Source organism: Balaenoptera borealis, assembly GCF_965194805.1.
Source record: "Balaenoptera borealis genome assembly, chromosome: 6".
NCBI lineage: Eukaryota > Metazoa > Chordata > Mammalia > Artiodactyla > Balaenopteridae > Balaenoptera > Balaenoptera borealis.
The window spans coordinates 807116-832938 of record NC_138863.1 but is presented as its reverse complement, the minus strand read 5'-3'; the positions used below and the strand labels follow the sequence as shown (position 1 = coordinate 832938).

The following is a 25823-nucleotide window of genomic DNA, read 5'->3' as shown; positions in this document are numbered from 1 at the left end:
TCGGAATCTGAGGAGTAACGTCACTGAGAGGCAAGGAGAGTGAAGAGTAGAAAATGCCTGCTGGCTGGGACACGTGGAGGGTGAGTGGCTGCCGGCTGTCTGCAGTGAGGTGATGAGAGAATGCAGGTGGGAAGTAGGGCAGAGAGAGGAGATGGAGGGGCTGGCATCAGATGCCAGGAGAAGCCGCCTGACTTCACGTGACAGCATCAGCAGCTGCTGGTGGTGCGGCTGTGGTTGTCTCCTTCATGAACTAGAAGGTGAGGATTCGGGGGTGGGCAGGGGTCGTTCACGGAGAATGGGGGAGGGTTGAACTGCCTGTCTGCATACAAGCTTTTTCTACTTTTATGTTTCCAGGAAAAATAATCTCCCCGCAGATACACAAAAAGCAGTAGGTAGCGTCTCCACTGTGTACAAGCAGCACACTGATGTACTCAAGATCAGACACCGAGATTTCATCACGCGGATCAGTGTACTACGCGGGTGGGGACCAGCTCGGGTCTCACGCGGATTCTTGGTTTTCAGAGTCTTGATGACATCATATGGATGGATCAACAGCCGTCCCGTGAAGTACGTGGCACCTTCATCCCAGGACCTCTGGAGACCCACTGTCCAGCACTCCCAGACTCCCACAGGGCCTTCCCTGGACAGGCTCAGGTGGTCCCAGGGGACAAAGGCCCTCCGCCCTCCCCCCACCCACTCTAGGTGAAGCCCATTCCCATCTCCAAATGTTCCAGGAGCCTCCATGGGGCAGTGTAGCCAGACGGAGGGTGCTGAGACAGGCACTCAGCTCAGCAATTCTCGGCACCCTGGGTCTTGGTCTTCAGGAAGATGGTCTGCATGGCCGAGATCTGGTCCTCATCCTGGATGTTGAAGACCTGGAACTGCAGATGGGGCAAGACAGAGGGGTCACGGTGACATCTGGGGGCCATGACGGGGCCCCGGGCACAGCGTGGGACTTCACGCGCTCCCTGGCTTCTGGGCTTTCCGCCTCTGGGTCTTTGCCTGCACAACCCTCCCTGCAGGTGGACCTGCCTGGGACCCTCTCCTCTGGCCCTTCCCTGGATGGGCCCGTCACAGGGGAAGCCCCATCAGGTGCTGGTTGAGAGCTCAGCGTGCATCACCCCTCCCGCTACCACCACCCCAGCCCCGTGTGCCCTGGAAGGAGGGTGGGAGTTGGCCCTGGGGGACAGGAGCTAGAGGGGGCTCTGTGGGGTGGGAGAGGGGAGGCCGAGCCCAGTTGGTTGAATCTTGGCACTCAAGAAGGGACAGCTGGCAGACAGCACCTGAACGCCCAACGGGCATGGCCGCTGCGGGGAGGCCCAGGCTGGGCAGGCGGGGCTCTGAGCACTCGTCCAGTGTGGGTCTGCGGGAGGTTCAGCTGGAAAAGGGGGCAGGCGCAGACGACCCTGGTTCCCAGAGACTGGCCCTGGCCTCGAGGCCACCGGTGGTTGGGGGCACGCATGGCTTATCCGACCCCAGCAGGCACATGTTCCCCGACAGATGCTCTCGCTGCGCTGTCCCGAGGACTGACCTGACCCACCTTCCTCGGCTCCTGACCAGGGGTCGTGGAGCGGGCCTCCACCCGCACCCACGTGTGACCCAGCCCCGCCCTGCCCCCACCTTGTCCAGCAGGACGTCGAAGTAGGCAGTGACCCAGTAGGCGGGGTCACTGGCGGGCAGCTGCAGGAGCGCCTTGACCCCGCTGCCAATTCGCGGCGGGGGCTGCGGCCCAGGTGGGTGACACGGATGCGCAGGGAGGCCTCAGGCTGGCCGGCGAAGCGCTCCACGCGCTGGGAGGGGGCACTGAGGTCCAGGCCGGAGTCCTGCAGCAGGTTCCGCGCGGGGTAGAGGAAGTGGGGCAGGTTCCTGGTGGCCAGACAGCAGAGCAGCACCACGAGCTGGCGGTACACGGCGCCCTGCAGCTCCGCCCAGCCCTCGGGCGCCGGGAAGAGCATGCGGCCCGTAGCATCACAATCTGCGGCAGGACGGCCGGGTCAGGCCCCCACCACCCTCACACCTGGCCACCTGCAGCCCACCGCCCTTACCAAAGCTGTCCCACTCCACCCTGCACCCCACCCTGGAAGCCCCCTGCCCACCCCCACCGATCCCCATCCTTCGTGCCACCCCTGGTCCCAGCTCGAGTCCCAGCCGCTCCCTGCCTGCTGCCCCCGCCCTGGCGCCTCTCTTCTCCCCAGGGCCCCACACCAGCCTCCCAGGATGCCTCTCAGGAGATTCTGAGGCTCCTACCCATCCTCTGGGCCTTTCCCATGTGCCCCACCCTTCATCGAACTCCTACTGATACCCTGCAGCCCTACACAAAGAGCCCTATCCTGTGGCATCGTCCCAGCCCTAGTCTGTGTGCCCAGGATGCCTGGGCCCAGAATACATCTGAAGCCACCAGGATGGGCTTACCTGCCCCACCCCGCACCGGTACCTTCTCATCCCCAGACCCTGAGCCACCAGCCGGGGTCCCTTCCTGTCACAAGGTGCCCTGCCGCACCCTCTCTTTCCACAGCCCCGTCACCCCTCGTTCACTGAGGGGCTCAGGAGCCACAGTGTGCCACCCCACGGGACCCCCTCAGCAGCTGGCACCCCCCAGGGGTGGGGCTGAAGGCCTGAGGGGGGCGGTGGGTAGGGCACACGGGACTCGCTGCAGAGCCGTCTTCCCTGCCAGCTCGGCCCCCTCTCTGACCCCGACGCCCGGCGTGGGGCAGCACCTGCAGCTCTCACCCACTGCTCACTCTCAGCGGAGACCCCAGACTCCCAGCCTCAGCTGCTTCCCCTTCACGGCCAAGCGGGGTGGGGTGGATCAGGCCCGGATGGCAGGGGCACGGGGACAGAGGGCCTTCCAGGCCTGACACCAGCTGGCCGGAGTGCCCGCTCTGTGCAGCCCAACCCCACGGTCTGACTGGAGACCTGCACCCAGGCCCAGGACGGCCTCCGAGGATACCGGCCCCAGGATGGGGAGGCCGGCCTGAGGTGCCCCAGAGCCCTGAGCCCGAGGCCACACTCATGAGCTGCAGTCTCACTTCCTGGGAACCCGGAGGAGGCCTCGGAGACCTCTGACACGGAGCTCAGTCCGGGCTGTCCACCGGGGGAGCCGGCAGGAGGGTCCAACCCGGGTGCCCCTGGCCTCGGCCCCTGGTTACAGACACGGGCCCGGCGGAGGCCGAGCAGGTATGGGGCACCCCTCCACGCGTACCTTCAGGTGGCCGAGGGTCAGGCCCGGGCCCTCGCCGCCTTCTCGCCAGCTCTCGTGGTTGACCCGGTCCAGGACGGAGAGCCCGTCCAGGTGATGGCCCTGGAGGGAGCCCAGCACAGCCAGCAGCCTGGTGAGCAGGTGGTCAGTGGAGACCCTGGAGCCCAGACAGACACACCATGTTCGGTCAGCACTGGGGCCTTGGCCAGGCGGCCAGGCGTCTGCATCCTCAGCTCATCCCCAGAGAAGACAGCGCCCCCCCCCCACCCCTGTGGCCTTGCCAGGATCGAAGCTTCTGAGCCCCGTGAGACGGCCCAGACCACGACAGGGGATGGCCTGCTGCACCCGGCCCACCCCCACGTGCTTGTCGAAAAGTACACTTGATGAGCCGTCAAGTGTGAAAAGTCCACTTTCCACGTAGCTGCTCAGGCCGCAGAGCGTGGAGGGAGGCAGGGTGCCCCCAGGCATGCCCAGCTCTCTTGGTGTGGACAGGGAGGTGCCACTGTGACCGGCCCGGGGTGAAGCAGTAGCTCCTGGTCCGCGGGCAGGGGCCTGGGCGGAGCCACCCGGCCTGGCAGGGTGACGTCTCCACTGCAGGCCCCGTTTGAGAAGCCCAGCTGCCCCGCCCCCAGCAGCTGCACACTCGGAATCTGGCCCTCCAGCAGGGCTCGGAGCTCGGGCACTGCACACCAGCGGCACTCGCTGAGCGGACCAGAGGGACGGGAACTGAGGACGGTGCCCTGCGGGCTCCCCTCTCGGAGGGTCTCAATACTGGACGGCCATCGGCCGCATGCCCTGAGTCTGTGGCGGGCGGGGCACAGGAAAGGCCATTCCCCATTTACTTGTGAAAGTGACTGCCCAGCTCACCCCTTCCCTTTCCTCTGTGGGCAGTGGTCAGCCTGGACACGCCCCTACTCTGCAGAGGTGGCTCAGCTGGGGAGCCCTGGGGGCGGGGCTTGCAGGCTCTCTGCTGGGACTCCGCTATGGCAGAAAACCACAGGAGGGCACAGCCAGTTTATCGCTTCCAAGAATCAACTCGACTGTAAGAGCAACCCCTGCTGACTGCAACCGTGTCACATTCCTAACAGTGTCACCCCAGGCATGCGAGCTGAGCTGGCGGGTGAGTTACCCTGGACAAACCACAGTGACCTTGCACGCCAGCTGCTGGTATCAGGTCTGGAGGGGACTCAGTCCCCAGCGCTTGGTTCGAGGTGTCCAGGGGAGCTCAGCCTCTGCCCCATGCCCCCCACCTCCCCTCACAGACGCGGACGCGGGGGCTCCCCTTCCCTGCAGGCAGGCTACTGGGGAGGAGACCGGGGGCCCAAGGAGGGGCTGCTGGGGCTCCAGGGCTGGGCAGGGGAGGGGCATCTGCAGCTAGACACCCCAGACGGGGGCCTCAGGGCCGGGACACACATCTGGGAAGGGCAATCCGGACAGAGGACGCTAGCAAAGCCCCAGTGATAATTCCTCTCCTTAGACTCTGACCACCCTCGCTGCATGGGGACCCCTCCCAGCTGCCCCAGGAACCCCTGTGGCCCTGGACAAGTCCCCTGACCCCTCTGCCACTTTCCCACCTGAATTGAAGGCACTGGGCTGGGTGGTGAAGGGTCCCGTCCAGGGCAGCCCTCTATACTTCCGAGTCCTTCCTCGCTGCCTGACAGACACCCCCCCGTCCCGGGGCACAGAGGGCACATCTCCCCCCTCCCCGAAGCTCCGAGAGCTGTGAAGCTGGCAGCAGGGAGCGGGCATTCTGGTCGGATGCCAAATTCCCCGAGACCCCAGTGATAGCAGCGTTGTACAGGTGCCAGGGCAGAGGCGGGAGGGGGACCCCGCAGGTCCTCCTGCCCGGAGTGCGGGAGCAGCGGGATGACGGCCCCTCCCTGCCGGCTCCCCAGGACCCCACAGACCCGGGAGGGGCGTCCTGCCTCCAACGCTCAGCTGGCCGGAACCAGGGCCACCTCTTGGCGGATGACCCTTTCCAGGCCGCCCTCGGGGAAGCCGGGCACCAGCCGGGCCCCCTCCAGAGCGGGCACCCTGAGCTTCCTCTGCACCATGGGCACCACGTTGAAGCAGATCGTTCTCCAGCCGCTGGACACCAGTAGGGACGGGCCGAGCTGCTCTTCCCTGAGGCTGTCCGCATTCAGAGAGCCTGCAACGAGCCGCCCGCCGTGCCAGCCCCTCTTCCATGCCAGCCTCCACCTGCGCAGTCCACGGCCCTCCTGCCCGCTCAGCCATGCCGCCCTCCCCCACCTGAAGCCTGAGGCTCCTCCGGCCGACCCCACCCCTCACCCGCACCCAGGCCTGCATCCTTCTGGAACCTGAGCCAGGCACAGGGCTGACGGAGCCCCCAAGTCCTTGCACGGCTGGGTTTTTTTGGTTTTTGTTAAATTTATTTATTTTGGCTGCGTTGGGTCTTTGTTGCTGCTCACGGGCTTTCTCTAGTTGCGGCGAGCGGGGGCTACTCTTCGTTGCAGTGCACGGGCTTCTCACTGCGATGGCTTCTTGTTGCAGAGTACGGGCTCTAGGCACGCGGGCTCAGTAGTTGTGGCGCATGGGCTTAGTTGCTCTGCGGCATGTGGGATCTTCCCGGACCAGGGATCGAACCCGTGTCCCCTGCACTGGCAGGTGATTCTTAACCACTGCACCACCAGGGGAGCCCTGCACGGCTGGCACGTGGGCTGCGTCATGTCCCCCAGAATTCCTGTGCAGAAGCCCCAACCCCCAGCACCTCGGGCTGTGACTGTATTTGGACACAAGGCCCCTCGAGTGGGGGTTAAGGTGCGCTGAGGCCGTGAGGGTGGGCCTGACCCCGTGAGACTGTCCTTATAGAACAGACGTTGGGGATCTGCATGCACAGAAAAGCCCACCTGAGGACGCGGCCAGAGGGCAGATCTCTAAGCCCAGGAAGGCCCTTCGGGAAGCCAGCCCCCCGACACCTTGACCTTGCACCTCTGGCCTCCAGAACTTTGAGGAAATACATTTCTGTCGTTTAAGCCGCCCAGCGTCTGGTGTTTGCCGCGTGGCCCCCATGCTAGCACGGTGCGGATGCTGTTCGGCTCCGCGGCTCCGCAGCCCCGGGGAGACAGCGGCACCTGCCCCGAGGTTTCCCTTGGCGGGTGCCCAGGTCAGCAGCATCCTCACCATCCTCGCCCCGCCCCCCGAGGCCTGCGCCTCCCCAGGCCTACCCGTGCCTGCCCACTGCTCCACGCCTGGGCCCAGGGGCCCCGGCCACCCAGGCTGCCTCTCCGCGCGGCCGCCCTCTCTGCGGAAGGAGAGGCCTGGCTCAGGGGGGAGCAGCTCTGCAGGGCAGGGTCTCGCCGACAGTGGTCCCCAGGCACTGCCCCATGGCTGGGTGCGAGGGCCCTCACCTGCCTGACCCCGGGGTGGGGCGGCCCCACAGGGAGGGGCCGGGTGCTTCCCGCAGGTCCGCCCTCCAGGGCCCCCAAGGCGCCAGGCAGCTCTGAGACCCGCAGCTCTCTGCTGGAGCAAGGTTTCTAACCCTTCTAAGTGGCTGGTTTCTGAGGCTGCGCCCACTGCCTCCACGCACCCCAGTGCCTCCTCAGGCCTCTGGAAGCGTCTCGGGGGTGCCCTTGTTGCCCCAGCACCTCTTTCCTGGGCTCGTGACCAGTGGGTCATAGAAGGCCCTCCGCAGAGGACAGCCCTGGCTGCTGGGCCACCTTGCCCGGCGGGGTTTGGAAGTGAGGCCCCACCCTCCCAGCAGCCTGTAGCCAGTGAGGGTCCTCTGGGGTTAGGGGCAGCCTCTGTGGGCACTTGAGCTCCAGAGCCCGGGAGGGTCGGGCTGAGGCTGGACTTCTCCTGATGGGACCTGCTTGCTCCTTCCCGCCCCCTCCTGCTCCTCGAGGTGTCCCCGAGAGCCCCGGTGTGGTCCATGCACGAGAGCCCCCATCTCAGGCCCGGCCCGCGGCACACCTCGTAAGAAGGGCCGTGGAGGTGAAGGTCAGGGCCAGGCCCCAGGACTGAACGCACAGTGTCCCTGCAGGCCTAGGTTGGGAGGAGCTGGCTGGGTTTGCCCTCATCCAGGAGGGGGCCCTGGATTCCACTGGACACCCCAGGCCTTGCACGAGAACTTTCTCCTCCTGCTACCGCGGACAACACATTCGAGCTGACGTCCTTCCCACTCCCTCCCCCGTTCCCGGACTCAGACCCCATGGGGCCCAGCCCAGCACCCACTCCCCAGACCACCCAGGAGGGGCTGCTCCATGGGGTGGTGGGGCTGGGGAGATGAGGGCCCTCTGTCTCCTGCGTCAGGTATCCCTTCCCCCAAACAAATGAACACCACCGAGGGAGGAGGGCGGGCTGAGCGGGCACCTCTCAGGGGGCCGGGAGGGGCACCTACACGAGGCCCTGACGAACAGCGGCCCCCTGCCCTCCCCAGCACTGCCCAGAGAGGGTGCCTGGGACAGAGGTCAGGGGGCCGACCAGCCGCGGCTTGAACGGCATGTCATCACGTCCCGAAGGGAGTCCCCAACATGCGCCTTAGAGAGCAGTCTCCGCAGCTAGTGAGCCTGGCAGCCGCTTCCCCACCGTCCTACAGCCTGCGCTGCCTGCCCTGGGCCACCCACCGCCCTGGGGGTCCTGCAGGGAGGAGCCCGCCCCCCGGTACGCAGGCCCCTTCTCAACACTCTCCTGCAGGGCGGCTCTTGGGCCACCTCCTGGGACCCAGCCCAGAGCAGGTCCCGGCCCTGCCACACCTGGGCCACTCTGTTCCCCACAGAGGCCTCAGTCTCCCCATCAGTTAAGGGGAGAAAGGGGCTTGGTGATCCCCGGCCCCTCCCAGTTCAATGTCTGAGGCACCTGTCATGCAAAGCCACCACGGGCAGTTTCATTTCCTTATCTACCTTCGGTCACACGTTTTTTTTCACAGAAAGGTGGCTCGGAAGGCAGCCGGCCACACCTGCCACTGTCCCAGCCACTCCCCACCTCAGCCCCCCTGGTCTCACCAGTTCCCAGGGTGGCGGCAGCCTGAACCCTGTCACCTGGGGCGCTGCTTCCCTTTTAAGGCAAGTGTCAGGAAGCAGTGCCTGGAACTTCCCTGCGGGCCCAGAGAAGTTAGGCCTGGGTGTGGCTTCCAGCAGGAAGAGGACGGCGGGGACCTAGGGGGTGGGAAGGAGGGGCCTGGCCGCTCAGACTGAGCGCTCACCCCAACCGGTGGGTCTGTCTCCAGGCCTGGAGGTGACAGGGCCGGGAGGGACGGGAGAAGAGAGAAAGACCCGTGCCGAGCTGCCTGCGGTCACTGTAAGACTCAGAGGATGACCGGATAGGCTGTCGGCGGGGCCGGGCTCAGGAGCTCCCCGTGATGGGCTGCGGCCGCCCCACAAGGGCACTTTCGTCAGCAGCCCCCAGAGGGTGGTCACCTGCCCCAGGTCACCAGGCAGGTCTGGGGAGGGGCCGGGGCTGGCAGCCACCCCTTCTGGGGTTGGGGTCCCTCACATCAGCCTGCAGACAGATGCCAGGCTTCCCCAGAACCCACGGGAAGCAGCCTGGGGAAAGGTTAGTCCTCCGGGCCCAGGTAGCTGAGGTCCCTACAGCACCAAGTGGGCCCGAGCCTGGACGTGCAGCCAGACCTGAGCTCCAGGGCAGCTCACCGTCCCTCAGGCGGGCTGACCACCCCCACCTGCTGACCTCACGGCAGGTGTGAGGGCCACACGTATACCAGGTGGCAGCCAGCTTTGCCACATGCCTGTCCCCTCCCAAGGGAAGCAGGACATTCTGTTTTGCTTCCCAGCCCTGCCGCCTTTGCCCTGACCCTCAGGAGGATGGGCTGCATCACCCAGGGTCCCCGCCCTGCTGGGCCCGGCACAGGCTGGCCCGTTCTTCCAACACCCTCGAGGTCCCGGCAGCTCCTGCGGGAAGGAAGCCCATAACTTCTGGGTCTGCCGGGAGCACTGCCCACGCCGGCGCTCGCCACCCACCGGATCACATCAACAAGGCAACCAGGGGAGAGACTGAGGCCAGAGCCCTGGCTCACTTGAAAGTTTCCGGCCACAGAACCCGCTCAGGGCCAAGAGGCCAATTAGCGACTGAGCCATACATGGAAACAGACCTGTGCACATGTGCACATACGTGCACGCACCGACACATATACTCACACGTGTGCACACGCACGGGTGTATGCACACATGCGTTCACTATCCTGCAGTCGCACACACGCACACGGAGGAATCACACACCCGCGCACACAAGCACGCGTGCACGGAGTGATCCGGGCTGCACCTGGCGTGAAGAGGCCGTGGCGCTTGTGGTTCACGACGGCCGCCACCAGAAGGTCCTTGGGGACCTGCAGGACCTCGCTGGGCACGATGTGGCCACGGCACTCGGCGCTGCCCTCAGGGGGGTGTTGAAGACATCGTCTGTCATCCACCGCTCCAGGCCGGGCCCTTCCCCGGGGACGCCCAGGCGGCAGCAACCAGACCAGCCCTGCCTCGGCAGCCCTCACCTCCTCAATCACGAGGCCCTCTGCGTCCACCCACTGGGGCACCTCCGTGAGGGGCGCAGGGCAAACCGGAAGGCCTCCATGCCCCGGGAGTAGTCCACGAGGAGGCAGGGGTCCAGGGCACGCACCTGTTCCAGCACCGAGAGCAGCATGTCCTCGGCGCGCTGGAAGTCCTGGGCCCGGGGCGCCCCCCGCGAGCGGATGGCCTGCAGGTAGTGGTGCCACAGGGGCACCTGCACAGCCATGGCTGCGGCCAGGGCTGAGGGCGCAGCCTGCACAGACCGCTCTGAGGCCGGCTTTGCAGACAGGCTGGGAAGAGGCGCCTGCCCAGGGGAGCAGCTGGTCCGCAGGTGGGGCCACAGGTGCCCACGGGTGACTGGCAGGCGGGCGGGGTGCAGCGGGTTAAATGGCTGAACTGGGCCCAGGCCTCTGAAGTGAGGGTGAGTCAGTCACCAACAGTTAGGAATGTCACAGGAGCATTGGGCAGGGGGCGGGGCCTGGCTCCTCCCTTCTGTCACACAGACCCCCCCTCCCAGGCACATTCAGGCTCAAGACTTCGCCCCTCCTGGGCCTGGCCTCCCCGCTGCTGTGCTGTCCCTGGTGCCCCCCTTTCCACCCTCATCCCAGTAGCAGGAGCCACGGGGTCTCTGTGACGTTGGGGCCTCCCCCCAAAACTGGGTGGGACATCCCCACTGCTCAGATGAGAAAGGTAAGGCAGGGCGATGGCTGCCCGAGACCCCACTGTGGGTCAGGGCTGGGGCTGTTTCCATAGCAACCTGGATATACCCTCAGGCACCTGTGCCCTATTAAAGCAGCAGCCTCAAACTTGGTGCCCTCCCAAGTGCCGGTGAGTATCCTGCTACCTCCCCCTGCAGGGTGTGTGTCCAGCCCCTGGCCCCCAGCCCCAGGCCCTCGGACCCTGGAGGTGCCCACCTCCCACCCTGCCTGCCCTTCTGCCTGAGAGGGGCTGTCACCACCTGAGCCTGGAGCTGGACCCAGCCTGGTTCCGGGGACAGTCTCCTTGGGACCGCCCGGCCGGGCTGGGAAGCCTCGCCCTGCCGCCCCCTCCAGCACCTGCCCAGCCGTCTGCCACGGTCCCTCTGTCTCTATGGGACTCTGACCTGCAGGGAGGGGGCACTGCTGCAGAGGAACTGGGGTCCCTCCTTCCTGACCCTGACCCTCAGGTATGGGGCCCTGTCTGCACCTTGGCTCCACTATCTGTGATTCGATGACTCTCACATTCCTCCAGCTTCACTTTCCCAAGAATCTCACAATTCTCCTGAATTTGCCCAGGAGACTTGGCGACACTTTGTGTACCCAAAGCGCCAAGGGGCTCTGAGCCTAGAGGAAGGCCCAGCTCCACGCCCAACAGGCCCCACTAGGTATCTGCTCCCGGCTCAGGGGTAGCCCTGTGCCCGGGGAGCGCTCCTCTCTTGGCCCCTGGAGCCCCGTCCCCCCGGCCGGGGACATTGAAGTGCCTGAGGCTGGCTGTCCACTCTCCCTCCTGTGTGGTCTCCTCTCCCTTGCCGTGCGTGTCCATCATCGCCCTTTGCTGACACCCCTGCTCCTGTGGCCCCAGGACCAGGCCCATCTGCCCTCAGACGTCTCAGGCACCTTGTACCCAGCAAGCTCAACGTGCGTCTCCAGTCTGCCCCCAGAGGGTTCTCCCACCCCCCGCTCCCATCTAGAGGTCACCCTCCTTCTGCCCAGTTAGTCCTGGATCTGCTCGCCCCTCCCTGCGTGCACACCTCCACCCATAGCCACCCCTCCTCAGCCCCATGCCGCTCCTCCCCGGGCCTCCCGGCCACGGCCCTGAGCCTCCAGAGCCTGCCCACCCAAGGGGAAGAAATCCGACCCCACCACGTGCCTCTGGTGTCATCCGTCTCCGTACTTGCATGCTCACAGGGCTCGCTTCCTCCCCTGGCCTGACAGCAGGCCCTGCCTGGCTGACCCCTGACCCCTCCTGTGGCACACTGGTCCCCTGCCAGTTCCTTGCTGCCCCACCCCGGGCCCCTCTGCACACGTTCCCCCGCCCCGGCCCCTGCCCGCTGCCCCCCTGTGCTTTCCCAGACCTCAGCTCTGATCGGAGCCCTGATGAGCCAGGCCACGTCCTTTCCCCTGCAGCCCCTGGACGGGTGGTAAATGCCCCCAGCAGATGGTAAACTCCATGCGGCTGGGGCAGGGTGGACCTCCTCAGTGTACGCCAGGGTGGGCACAGAGGCTGGCACGCAGCAGGCACAATGAGTGGAGGCCCCAGGAAAGCTGGATGTGAGCTCCGCCTGGACCTGCCAGGACCCAGCCGGGAGAGCGGGGAGAGAGACGAGAGAGTCGGGGCCGAGGGCGGAGGGGAAGCAGGCGCCCACCCCAGCCGGCCAGGCAGCGTTAGACCACGAACCTCGGGCCACAGCCGCCAGGACCACAGCCCTGGGACCCCAGCGGGGAGGAGCGGGGAGTGAGGGGAGGACCAGACGTGCTCAGCGTCGCGGGCGGATCTGAAGAGCTCCCCGTGGGCCGGGCGGGCGGGCCTGCGCGTGTCTGTGCTGCTTCCATCTCAGTGCAGCTCAGGGCAGCGCGGGAGCCTGTATTTCAGCAGCTCCCAGAGGTGCTGGGAGAGGGGTCACGCATCCCACCTGAACAGGCTCGTGAAATGAATCCTGGGAGCACAGTGGCAGCCCCCGCGAGGGCTCGGCACAGGTGAGGGACAATCCGGGTGGCGAGGGGCTTGCCCCCGGAAGGACACAGGTGGCGGCCCTGCCCTGGCTGCCGTCCGGAGCAGCCCCCGGGTGGCCGGCGTCAGACGGAGGAGAGACTCTGGCCTCGGCGTGGCCTCGCTCCGCCCTGGCCCCTCGGTTCCCGGCCCATTCGGGCCGCATCCCACGTCGCCCGCTGTCCCCCGTTACTGGACGTCAGACTCGTGCACAGTGATGCCCCTGGGGCTGGAGCCCCTGGATCCCAGTGATTTCCTGGGAAAGCATTTCCCCCGGGTTACAGGACGTGAGCCCTGGCGGCCAGGATCTGTCCCCGCTCCCGGTCGCCATGGCCCAGGGGCTGTCCTCCTGACCACCCACCACCACCCCGCGGGCCTGCTTCTCAGCACGGCAGCCTCTCCCCCTTCGCTGGCACGGGGGAGGCGGAGGGTGTGGAGGCTGCTACCCGCTAGGAGGGGCCACGGGGCGGAGGGGAGGCAGGCTGCCCCCCGGGGGGGTGGCCACCCAGCCTGCTGCCCTTTCTCACAGGGACCCAGCTCTCAGCGTGCGCCCAGCTCTGACGTAAACATGCAGGGAGCCTGCAGGACTAGGTGTGGAAGGATGTGATGGGACAATCGACCCCAAGGTTGATGGAGACGCCTGGGGAGGCACTCGGGTCGGTTCCTGCACAACATGCAAGATGCACGTGTGGTGTCGGGGGGCAGGGGGGCGCAGGCCGGGGTGTGAGGATCAACCTCTCCAATGGGGGCTGCGGGGGGGAGCCCCGAGGAGGTGAGCCATCCAGGCGCTTGTGAACACTCGGGCCGCCCAAAGAGAAGCAGGCATGTGGCCGACCAGCAGGGTCACCGGGAAGGTAACCCCCCCACCAGGTGGGGAGCAGACAGCTGAGCCACGAAGCTTTCCAAGGTGGAAGGAAGCCAGGGGTGGCCACAGCCCAGGACGGGGCGGGCCGGGGTCTATGGGGAGAGGGGGGTCCCAAGGGCCTCGGCACAGGGGTGGGGAGGAGGGGGGGTGAGAAAGGGGCCCAAGGCTGACGTTCTCTCAGGCCCAGGGAGCAGCCACACGGTCACCTGGCGTCACGCAGGGTGACCCAGCTCTGTCGCACAGGCCCAGTCAGTCAGCCCAGGGCCAGACCGGAGTCACCCCAACCCTCCCCTAGAATGCGGCATCTATTGCACAGCCCGGACCACAGAAGCTACTAGGGCTCCTTTGAAGCTGCCAGGTGGGGGAGAAGAATTTGATCCCCAGGTGCTGCAGGCAGATTTGGGTTGTTTTTGTTTTTCTTTTTGATATGTTTTTATTGTGACCAAAAAACAAAACATAAAATTTACCATCTTAACAATTTTTAAGTGTAAATTCAGTGACATTAAAAATATTCACATCGTGCCACCAAGATCACCATCCATCTCCAGAACTCTTCTTCTTCCCAAACTGACACTCGGTCCCCTTTAAACACTCACTCCCCATCCCCCTCCCCCAGCCCGTGGTAAACCCCATTCTACATTCTGTCTCTATGAATTTGACTGCTTTAAGGACCTCATATGAATGCGATCATAGAGCGTCTGTCTTTTTGTGGCTGGCTTATTTCACTTAGCACGGTGTCTTCAAGGTTCACGTATGCTGTAGCCTGTGTCAGTACTTCACCTCTGGCTGAATAACGTTCCATTGTATGCACAGACCACATTTTGCTTATGCGTGCATCTATCAGTGAACACTTGGCTGTTGTGAAGAACACTGCTATGAACACGAGGGTACAGATATCTCTTTGAGACCCTGCTGTCAATTCTTTGGGGTTTATACCCAGAGGTGGAATTGCTGGATCACGTGGTAATTCTATGTTTAATTTTTTGAGGATGCACCATACTATTTTCTATAGCATCTGCACCATTTTTTATTCCCACCAACAATGCACAAGGATTTTGATTTCTCCACATCCTTGCCAATACTTGTTATTTTCTGGGGCTTTTTGTTTGTTTGTTTGGTTGGTTGGTTGGGTTTTTTTGGCCATGCTGCACGGCCTGTGGGATCTTAGTTCCCCGACCAGGGATCAAACCTGGGCCCTCGGCAGTGAGAGCATGGAGTCCTAACCACTGGACCACCAGGGAAGTCCCTTCTGGGGTTTTTTGATAGTGGCCATCCTAATGGGTGTGAGGTGATATCTCATTGTGGTTTTGATTTGCATTTCCATAACGGTTAGTGATGTTGAGCATCTTTTCATGGAGTTATTGGCATTTATATGTCTTCTTTAGAGAGATGTTTATTCAAGGCCTTTGCCCATTTTAAAATCGAGTTGTTTGGAGTTTGCTGTTGTTGAGTTGTAGGATTTCTTCATATATTCTGGACATTAATTCCGATATCAGGTATATGATTTGCAAATATTTTCTCCCATTCTGAGGGTTGCATTTTCACTCTCTTGATAGCTTCTTTGATGCACAGAAGTTTTTAATTTATCCAGTTTATTATTTTTGGTTTTGTTGTTGCCTGTGTTTTCGGTATCATATCCAAGAAATCATTGCCAAATCCAAGGCCACGAAGATATTCCCCTACGTCTCAGCTCTGACGATGAGGACTTTCGTGGCAGGGTTTTAATGCCCCGATAGCCCCACACCTCCCAGGTGCCCCAGGTGGAGGCACCCTCCCCCGGGCTCCTGTCTTCGCCGTGATGTAGAGTCTGGTGCTCCGCTGTACCCACCACACGAGAGCAGGTGCCGGGGGGCAGGGTCCCTGCGTCACCCCTGCAGCCTCTCACCCCCCACTGTCCGAGCACCCCCCCTTTGAGCCCCCCAGGTAGGAACTCTCCCCAGAGGGCAGGGTCACACTCTTCAAGCCCCCGAGCCCAGCTCCCTGGGGGCAGACGAGGCCCAGCCTCCGGGCAGCAGGAGGTGCCGAGCCTGCCCCTTCCCCGCCCCCTCCCCAGCTCCCCAGGTGCTCAGTCCTTGGGGCCCACAGGGGTCCAGGGCTCAAGGAGCTAGAGGCAGCCTTGGGTGCCAGGCAGGTGCCCCAGCCATGGCGGTCAGAATCTGGACCTCAGCTCGGCGCCTTCGGAAGCCAGAAGTCACCACTAATCCAGAGGGGCCATGGTCAGAGGATGGCCTTGTCCCCCTTCCCCCAGAACTGTCCGCTGAGCCCCGCGGCAGCCCCGAATGCCCAGCAGGGCTGCGTCTGGCCAAGAGCCCGGCCTGTCCCTGCGTGGGGCACGCTCGTGGCTCTCCCCACGGGTGGTGGGCAGGGGGTGGGGGCAGCCTGAGGACACCAGGAGGAGACAGAGGGCACGCGTTGCTCGGGGAGAGCTTCCTTTAAGCAACGGCACCGCCGTCGTGAAGTTCGGTTCTGAGGAAGTGGCCTGGGCCCCGCCAGTCTCGCCCCTGGCACCCCTGGGGACAGATATGCTGACCCGCTAAGTGTCCACCCTCACTGCTGGTCCCTTCTGGCCTTGCCCGGCAGGCCACCTCTATCTCCTGAGCCGCCGCAGAAGAGCCCAGGTCTCTGGGAGTCTGGGGACCACCCCCGTCCCCAGGGCCCCGAACTGACCTCCTTTTATTAGGGGGGCTGTCACTCCCGGCTGCAGGGCCCGCCTCCTGAGGCTGCCCGTTTCCAAGAGGGACTCCTGTCGGCATTAGCCCGGCTGGGAAAGGTCCAGATTTGAAGGAGGATCCCCTGAGGGCAGCGAGTGGGGAGGGAACACTGGGGTGCCAGGCTCACTGCAGAGGCCGAGGCTGGGGAGGACAGAGCTCTGGGTCTGCAGGGACAGCCCCGATCCCCCCCTTCTCCTCACCCATCACCACCCCCGACGGGTCAGCTGTTGCCAATGCTCTGTGTGGTTCCGGGGAGGCTCAGGTGAGGGAGAAGTGAACTTCCCGTGGCAAGTATGAAACGCACGACCCATGGGGCAGGTCACCCTGAAAGGGCTCCAGAGGGAAACCAGATTCCAGAAGGCGCATCCAAGGGCGAGTTAGGAAGACGGGGGTCTCCTCTGGTCCTTGGTCAGGTGACCTCCCCTCCGCAGGCTCAGTCTGCCCACCTGTTACACGGCATTGCCCTACTGAACTCAAGTTCCTTTGCAAATGCTCGGAAAAGAGTCATAGTTTATGAGTCTCAATCAGGAAGGACCCGTGGTCTGCATGCCTCCTCTACCTGGTGTGTGGCCACCGAGCACACAACTCCTCCTGGGGCAGCTGCCCAGTGGAGGGCTGAGGGCCCTTCCCTGCAGGGCTGGGGGCCTGGGGGAGAGGCCGGTCGCCCGGGTGTGGTCGCTCACGTGGAGGGCTTCACCCAGCGCCTCTCCAGGTCTCCTGGGGAACGGCTTCTGGACAACAGCGTTCGTTAGTCCCCGTGGCAACGGGGCCTGCACTCCTGTTTCCAGGGAAAACCAGCCCTCAGCGTCGCAGTTGCCGCAGCAACGCCTATGGGCTCAGTCAGCCACGCTGTCCCGCCAACCCAGAGAGGGCAGCTGGGCGCCCAGGACAGAGGAGCCAGGTGCTGCCCAGGTGCAGGGTCGGCGCACAGAAGGAGGTCCTGGCCTGGCCAGGGTCCCAGGAGGAAACTCACCGGCAGCAGAGTCCCTGCTTTCCCTTGGGTCCTGTGCCCCAGCCCACGATGAGTTCCACCTCCAGCGAGCCTGGCAACGGGGGCTCTGCCGAGCGGTCCCGGCCGGGGCTGGACGCTGTGATCCAGGTCAGTGGCGTGGCTGTCCTCCGGCACCCTGCTGGGAGGAGGCCCCCAAGGGCACCCTGCTGGGAGCAGCCCCCAAGGGCACCCTGCTGGGAGCAGGCCCCAAGGGCACCCTGCTGGGAGCAGGCCCCAAGGGCACCTTGGGAGGGAAAGGACCCTGCACAGAGAGGCCACACCCCCCCCCGGCTCCAAGGGGCACCTTCCATGCGTTCACGTGGCCAGCGTGAGCACCACACGAGCGTGCACACGCACACACAGGCGCCCTTACACACAGGCGCACACACACACACACAGGTGCACACACGTGCAGACTCTGCTCGGGACAGGAGCCTGGGAGAGACTGAACTGGGGGCCGGGGACCTGCGCCCCAGGCCCAGCCTCCCTGCTCCGCGCTGTGTGGGCTCGGGCTGTCAGCCCCCCTCTCTGGGCCTCAGGCTTGCCGCCTGCACCCTGGGGGTGGGGCATGGAGGACCCTCCCACCCCGACCTTCTGGGGTCTAGTTCACTACTGCCTTGGGGCCAGGTGTGGGAATCAGCGGGGGCTTCCCTGGAGAGGCGTGCACCCGTGGGGGTGGTCCGTGCCCGGTGTCTACTCTGTGAGCTCCAGAAGTGCTGGTTCAGTTTTCCTTCACAGCACCCACCTGCATAACAAAAACAGCAGCTACAACGATAACTACTGGGAATTACCCCACGCCCCCTCCTCGTCACTCCCTACTTCCAGCCCCGTGCCCGGCCCTGCCACCCCACCCCCTTAAGTGCCCCCTGCCGGCCATCACAGACAGACAGTCCCCACCCTGATTTACCCCTCAGGGACCCCAGCAAACCCCTGGGAACCAGCTGACTCAGAGTTGTTTATCAACCCAGTTATTAGAACCTCAAAACTGCGCTGTGTGAGGGGGTGACATGGCCCTGTGCAAACAGGTCACCGCAGAGGAGTAATTGCCCACAGTTGTCCCCGTAATTAAATAGCATGGCGGAGCCACCACACGTGCACACGCACACACACACACACACACACACACACACACACAGGTGCCCACGCAGGACAGACCACGACAAGGGCGCCAGCAAGACTGACAAGATGGCCCTGGGTGGGGTGACTTTCTCTGTCCAGCTCCCGTGAGGCCCAGCTCTGCGAGGTCCTGGGTGCCGGTGACCATGAGGGCCGGTGGAGGGGTCAGGGGAGGGAGGGCCACTTTCACGCCAGTTTCCAAGCCAGGCACCCCCTCAGCCTGTGAGGATTCTACCACCCCTTTGGGTTCCAAGAAAATAGAGGCTCGAGAGTTGAAGCAAGTTGCTATGGTTACAGGCCGGTTTGAGGGAGAAACACAGGACGGAGCTGAGATCCGGCAGTGGGCATTGGTGCTTGGCAAAAGTGGCTGCCCCCCAACTCCCGCTGCCCGTGGGAAACCGTCATCTGAAAGCCACGAGGAGCCCTGGCCGAGGTCCGCTCCACCCGCCCAGCCAACACCTGTTGTCTGCACCACGGTGATGGAGATCGCGGTGCAATTACTCCAGGGCTGAGCAGGCAGGCAGGCGCCTCAAGATGCCCAGATAGGCCCGTCCGGAGGGGGAGGAGGGGGGCATCCTCCAGCCCCTCCAGCTACAGACGGGGAAACCGAGGAGTCTGGGCAAGGCGTGGCTTGAGGATGGGGGCTCCTGTGGGACCAGGCCTGAATGCGCTCCCCTGCCCAGAGGAGCTCCTGACACCCCGCTTGCTGCAGCCGGAGCTGCTGCCCCTGTCAACCCCGGCCCCGGCCCACCCTTACAGATGCATTCTCTGAGGGTCTGGACGCAGAGGCGGTGGAGAAGGCCGATGGGCAGGAAGATTTGTAATTCTGGACCCAGTTCCTCTAGAAGCTTCAGGAATTTTCACTCTCTCTTTTGGGTTAGGTTTTGATTAAAGGTATTTTTCTAAGAACTTGTCCATTACATCTAAATTTTCAAATTTACTGCCGAAAGTTGTTCCCAATATCCTCTTACTGTCTTCTTGAAGTCTGAGGATGTGAAGCCGGGTAACCACCTGCCTCTGAGCGTTGAGGGGTTTGAGACCCAGGGGTCACCCAGGACCCAATCTGAGGAAGTCCCTGGCAGGCTGGGATGAGTTGGTCACCCCGAATTGACACCTCCTTTTTCATTGATGATACTGGTCATTGTGGATCCTCTTTACGGTATTTTTGTCTTCTATTTCATTGATTTATATATTTATTATTCCTTTGTTTTTAGTTCCTTGGGTTGTTGTTCTTCTAATTTTTTGAGATGCATGCTTAGTTCATTGATCTGCAGCCTTCTTTGTTTAAAAAATTTTTTTTTACTTAAAAAGTTGTGGTAAATTATATATACATAAAATTTACCATTTTCATCATTTTTAAGTGTACAGCTCAATGGCATTAAGTACACTCACATTGTGCGGCATAACCACCATCCAACTCCAGAACGTTTTTCATCTCCCCAAACTGAAACTCTGTCCCCGCTAAACACTAACTCCTCCTCCCCCTCCCCCAGCCCTGGCACCCACCATCCTACTTTCTATCTCTATGAATCTGACTCCTCTAGGGACCTTATATGAGTGGAATCATACGATACTTGCCTTTTTGTGTCTGGCTTATTTCACTTAGTATTATGTCCTAAAGGATCATCCATGCTGTAGCCTGTGTCAGAAGGTCCTTCCTTTCTAAGGCTGAATAATATTCCATCGTACGGATGGGCCACATTTTGTTAATCCATTCATATGTTCATGGATAGTTGGGTTGTTTCCACCTTTGGCTGTTGTTAATAGTGCTGCAAATATCTGTTCAAATCCCTGCTTTCACCTCTTTTGGGTGTATACCCGGAAGTGGGATTGCTGGATCCTATGGTAATCCCGTGTTTAATTTGAGGAACCTCCATACTGTTTTCCATAGTGGCGGCATCATTTTACATTCTTCTTCAATGTATGCATTTCCTTCTAAACAAGGCTTTAGCTGTATCCCATAAATTTTGATATAATAAGTTTCATTATTACCCAGTTCAAACTGTTTTCTAATTTCCACTGTGGTTTCTTATTTTATCCCTGGATTATCTAAAGGTATAAATACCTTAGTTTTCAAACATATAGAGATTTTCAAGTTTTTCTTTACATCTAGTTTAACTATCCTGTGCTCAGAGGTTTTGCTTTGAGCATCGTAAAGTGGAAAAGCTGATTAGCGTCCGCACGGAGGCAGTCGGGAGGCAAACGGACGCCTGGATCTGGTTTCAGGGAAGAGCTCCATGCTGGGACTAGACGTCCGGGGCTGTTGGCATGTGGGTCACTGGGTGAGATCCCAAGGGGAGACTGTACCCAGGAAAAGACTGTACACCCACACCTAAAGATGGGGGAGGCGAGAAGGAACCAGCCAAGGGGACCAAGATGGGGAGGCCAAAGGAGGTGAGAGTGACTGGGAGAGGACGATGTCTGGAAACCTCATGAGGGGAGAGTTTCAGGGAGGAGGAAAGATCGTCAGCACAAAGTGCTGCTAGTAGGTCAAGCAAAGAGGAGATGGTGGACCACGGCATTCAACAACGTGGAGGTCATGTGTGACATTGACCACAAGGGTACCTCGTGGGACGTGTAGGGGCAATACATTTTTTTAAGGTGAGGATAAGTTATGACAGTTTGTGTCGACAAGAATGGTCTGATAGAGAGAAAAATAACTGATACGTAAACAGTAAGGAAGGATTGCTGGAGCAATGTCCTTAGTACAAGAGAGAAGATGGTATGGGATGAGGTGGGGGGTGGGTGGGATGGGATAGGATGGGATGGGGTGGGATGGGGGGGTGGGATGAGTAGATATATGGATTAAAGCAGAGGCTGGCAAACTTTTTCTGGAGGGGGCCAGATGACTGATATGTTAGGCTTTGCAAATCATAAAGTTTCTGTAGCAACTATTCAGCTCTGACATTGGAGCATGAAGGGGGTCACAGACAGTGTGTGAGCAAATGGATGTGGTTATTTTCCAAGAAAGCTTTACTTATGAACAAGCGGCAGGCCTGGATTTGGCCTACAGATAGAGTCTGCCGAGCTCAGGATTAGCGGACGAAGGGACAAAGGGACGTTCGGGTGGGTGGGGGAAGGGGCTGTCGTACAGGTGGTGGTAGACGGTCGAGTGCGCGGGTGGGAGTGGTGGACCGGTGGTAGCTTGGAGAATGGATGGAAAGTCATTGTCCTCAAAGTGTGGGGATGACAGCGGAGCCCCATATTCTAGAAACTGGCCTTTGAGATGAAAAATCACTGGAGTTTCTTTTTTACTTTTGGTTGAAGTATTGCATGCATATAAAAACGTGCATACGTCCTAAGTGTGCAGCTTAACGGAGCCCATCGTGTGACTAGCACCCTCCCCAGTAGAGCGTTATCAGAATGCCAGAGGCCCCCTCCCCCAGCATAGATTAGCCTTGCCCGCTTGGGAACCTTATAGAAGTGGAGCCATATACGTGCATGTGTATACACACACTCTCTTTGTACTACACCACGTTTGTGAAATTCACCCGGAATGCAGCACGTCGTTATCGTTTGCTGTACACTCGAGTGTGTGAATATGCTGCGCTTGGTGTTCATTTTATAGCTAATGGCCATTTGAGTGGTTTCATGAACAGCACCGCCATGAACATTCTGCTACATTATCTTTGGGGGCCATACGTGTATGTTTCTGTTGGGTGCACACCCAGCCATAGAAGTGCTGGGTCACAGGTCTGCATACATCCAGCTTCAGTGAATACTGCCAACAGGTCTCCTAAGTGGCTGTATGGATTTACAGTGTGTGAGGGGCTGCTACACATCGTGGCCAACACTTGGCATTTCCTGTCATTTTCCTATTTAGCCATTATGGCGAATGCACAGTGGTATTGCATTATGGTTTTAACTATCATTTACCCGATGACTAATGAAACTGAGCACATTTCCCTGTGTTTATTGGCCCTCCAGACATCTTCCTTTGTGAAGTGTCTGCTCTACAATGTGCCCGTTTTTCTCTTGGGGTGCCTTCTCTTCTTATTATTGATTTGGATTTGATTGCATAATCTGGAAACAAGTCCTTTATTGAATACGTGCATTGCAAATATCTCCTGTGGGTGGCCTTTTCACTCCTGTAATGGTGCCTTTGAGGAACGGTTCATAACTTTAATACGGCACAATCTGTCCATTTTCCACCTTAGGTTAGTGCTGCTTGTGTGCTATTTAAGAAACACACTTTGCCTACTCCAAGGCACAAAGAGGTTCTTCTATGTTTTCTCTTAAAAGCTTTATTGTGTTACTTTCACAGTTAAATCTGCAATCCACTTGGAATTGACCTCTGTGTATGGTGTGAGGTAGAGACCACCACGCATTGCCTTCCATATGAATAGCCAGTGGACCTAGCCCCAGACTGAAAATCCCATCATCGCCCCACTGCACTGTGTGTCACCTTTGTCACTGACCAGTGTGTGCATGTGTCTGTGCACATGTGTCTGCATGTGCACGTGTGCATATGTACTTCCAGAGTTCGTGACCTCTTCTGCTGGTCAGTTGGTCCTTATACCAGTGCTACCCTGTCTTCTTCGCTGTGGATCTGTGACGTGTCGTTACGTCTGGGAGCATAAGCTTTGTCTTTCTTCACGATTCCCTACATACTTTTGACTCTTCCATATGAATTTTAGAATCAGTTTGTTAATTTCTACAAACTAAAAACCCTGCTGGGATTTGGATTGGGATTTTATTGAATCTGCAGATTAATTTGAGGAGGACTGACCTCTTTACAATATCGTCTTCCATTCTTCCATTTACGTTTTTGCTAATTTTACTCAACATAGTTCTCAACGGAGCGGTCTTGCACATATTTTGTTATCACATTGGCTCCTAGGTATTTGATGTGTTGGGAAGCTATTACCGTTTTTAAAATGATAATAGCTGAGAAACCGGCTCTGTTTTGAGGGTCGCTCCATTCCCAGGCAGCTACAAAATGCTCTGTCGTTGATCTTCCAAACTCAGAGCACCCACCCCCAGCCCAGGACGCCCTGCCGCTCACCTCTCCCTGAGTGTCGGCCCATCTACCCCACTGGTTCCGTGGCTCTCTGACATCTTCAGAAGTAGGAGCTTCACAGCCTAACTGGCTGCTCTAGTACCTGCAGAGGGAGTGCTGGCCCCCTGGGCCCTCTGTGTCCTGCGTCCTCCCCTCCCCCCCCACACCTTCTCCACCCACGGGTTTTGTAGAGGTGCTTATGGTTTAAGGTTCCAAAGTGGGGAGGTCTGAGGGGGAGAGGGGGAAGGGAGAGGCACCGGGGGGAGGGAGGAGGTGCCGTCAGGAGGCCCGGGAGGGGTGGCACAGTCATGAAGTCGCACCTGCCCCCAGAGCAGAAAGGAGGGCACTGTGGTGTTCAGGTTCTGGAGCTGGCTCTGCCACTGACTGTCTGCCTCAGGGTCCCCATCTGTACGAGGGTGAGACAGGTGGTCTGGGGGGCTCCCCAGAGCCTGGGTGAGTGAGGGCCCACCCTTGGGACAGGAGCCGGGATGGTTTGAGAGCACCAGGGTGTGGCCAAGCCCTGTGTGGACGGCAGCCAGGGTCACTGCTAATCAGATGGGACATGTCTCCCTTCCTCGTTCAGAAGCGAAGATGGGGCGCCAGCATCCTCACGGGGACGTGAAAGGCCTTCAGTTACCTCTCCCTCCTCACGGCTCCCATGCACCGTCCTCCCCCAGCCCCGCACAGGCTGGACACCCATCCCGCTGCCTCTGCCTCCTCTGGCCCCTCCACCTGGACGCCCGACCTCTGTCCCCTCTGGCTGCTGGACTCTTATTTATCCTTCAAGGTCCAACTCAACTGCCACCTCCTCCCGGAAGCCTGTGTGGGCACAGAGGACTCAGTAGCAAACAAGATCGACAGGATGCTGCGCTTCTCTCATCCCGTGACATGAGTCATTTTTCAGTTGGTGATTCATACCTTGGACTTGGTTTTCAGTCCCTCTGGTAGTGACCTGTGTCTGAGCCGGCTTGTGTGCCAAGCGCTGATGGTGCCGGCGTGGGGACGCAGAGATGAATGAGAAATTGTCCCCCATCCCCAGTGCCTGCTTTCAGGCCTGGCCCAGATCGCCCCTTTATTGTTAGTTGAGGCCCAAACTACCACCCGCAGAAGCCTGACCCGGCTCCTGGGGTGATGCCCAGGGCCCCAGAGGGCTCAACGGACGCACAGAGATCGGAAGCTGGGCGGCGCTGCGACACAGCCTGGCGGGGGCCGGGGGTCACCCCGGGCACAGAGGAGCTCTTTCTCCTAAGGAAATGGGGCCTGGCAGGCGGCCGCCCAGGCCCAGGGCCCTCTCTGCAGCCGGCCAAGCCACGGAAGGACGGCAGGCAGACGTCCGGTGGCTGGACTTGGCTGGAGGCCCTGTCCTCAGATGTGCTCTTCAAGCTGTGCCCACGCCTGGCGAGGGCCAAAGCCTGGCCCTGGGGTGCCTGGGGCCCTGCAGGAGTGCTGGGGAGGGTCTGAGGGGCAGAGGCGGAGGAGGAAGCGAGGGCTGGGCCGCCCCCCGTTCCTCTGCCTTCAGGGAGGGGACCCAAGGCCAGCGTGCCTGCGGAGTCCTGATCTCGGGCCACTGGGAAGGTGCTGGGGGCCCACGGGCGGGGGCCCAGTCCCAGCACTGCCGCCGTGAGTGCAAGACCCTGAGCCGCCCTTCCAGCCGAGGTGACAGATATAAAACGGGTGCTGGGAAACCCCGAGAGGTGACGCCCTTCTCATGTCTCCATGAGCAAGGGAGCCTCTGCCTTCCGGCCGCCCCCAGGAGCCCCAGCCTCCCTCCTCGAGCGCCGGACAGGCCCAGCTCCTGCAGCGCCCCTTGCAGCCACACGGTGGCACTGTTGGAGCTCCGCCACCCCAGACCCAGGCTGCTGGCCGGGCCCCCCGCCCCCGACTCTGCAGAGGGGCCCAGGATCCTGACTCGCTCGCGCTGCCCCTGCTCCCACTCATGGGAGCGCGTGGCCTGTGTCCTGGCTGAGTTGAGGTCCCCCGCTGGACACCCGCTCTCGCAGGGTGACTTTAAATGGGGCTTCTGGCGCCCCTCCCTGCCTTGCCACTGGGCTCATCTGGACCCACCCCGGGCCACCCAGGGGTCTCCGTCACTGGGCTCTGGGTATGGGGCAGCCTCCTCTTCCTTCCAGAAGTCGCTGGGCTCCTCTCCCTGGGGACCTGTGCCTGAGCAGCCTCCTGATTCAGAGGGGCCACTCAGGGGTCCGATGCTGGTCACCAGCACGGGAAAGAGCGAGATTGTTCTGTGTGGTTTCCGCTTCCATCTTACAGCTCCACCCGCCCTCCCGAGCCGCCTCGTGTCCTCACCTGCGAGGGTGGAGGGCGGGGTCCCCCGAGCCGCAGCCCCCGGGCCCCTGGGACGCCCCACTTTCAAAGATGGAAACACACGGCTCAGGAGAGCAGGTGGCAGCCGGGGCTCAGGCAGCGCACCGGCAGTGGCAGACCAGGGGCCGCAGCCCACCTGTCCCAGAGGGGAGCCCTTCTCCCATCCCGGTGGGAGAGAGGGGAGCCCAGAGTCCTCGGAGCGGAGACCCTCCCCATCCACACGGCCACACGGGGAGGGCGGCGGCGATGAAGGAGGGGCGGCCACCCCACTGGTGTGCACATACAGGCCCCCCTCTAGGGCTCACCGGGGGTGTCACGCAGGGGCTGTGACCTCCCTGAGGTCCTTAGAGGCCAGTTGAGCTGACGGGGAGGAGGACGCTGGGGACAGAAAGGAGGAGGGGACATGGTCAGGCTCAACTGAGAGTCTGAGGTCTTTTGGGGAACTGATGCCCAGCCCTG

At 61.2% G+C, this 25823-nt stretch overlaps 2 protein-coding genes across 2 annotated transcripts in view; one reads left to right on the top strand and one right to left on the bottom strand.

Annotated features, from left to right (window-relative positions):
* Nucleotides 1–740: 740 nt before the first annotated feature.
* MAB21L4 (mab-21 like 4) lies at nt 741–9898 on the bottom strand (the record flags this gene model as incomplete). Its single annotated transcript, XM_082396963.1, is given in 11 exon segments — nt 741–881; nt 1621–1724; nt 1727–1957; nt 1960–1975; nt 3203–3356; nt 5125–5139; nt 5141–5348; nt 9434–9553; nt 9556–9641; nt 9643–9703; nt 9706–9898. Coding segments are annotated over 11 exon segments (1281 nt in total). The 3' UTR covers nt 741–788.
* A 6848-nt stretch (nt 9899–16746) lies between these two features.
* The window catches only part of LOC309631028 (ciliary rootlet coiled-coil protein 2-like), a 58991-nt gene continuing 49914 nt past the window's right edge, over nt 16747–25823 (top strand). Inside the window, exon 1 of the mRNA XM_082396962.1 lies at nt 16747–17035. Coding sequence (XP_082253088.1) covers nt 16958–17035 — 78 coding nt within the window. The 5' untranslated portion in view covers nt 16747–16957. The remainder of the gene's footprint in view (nt 17036–25823) is intronic.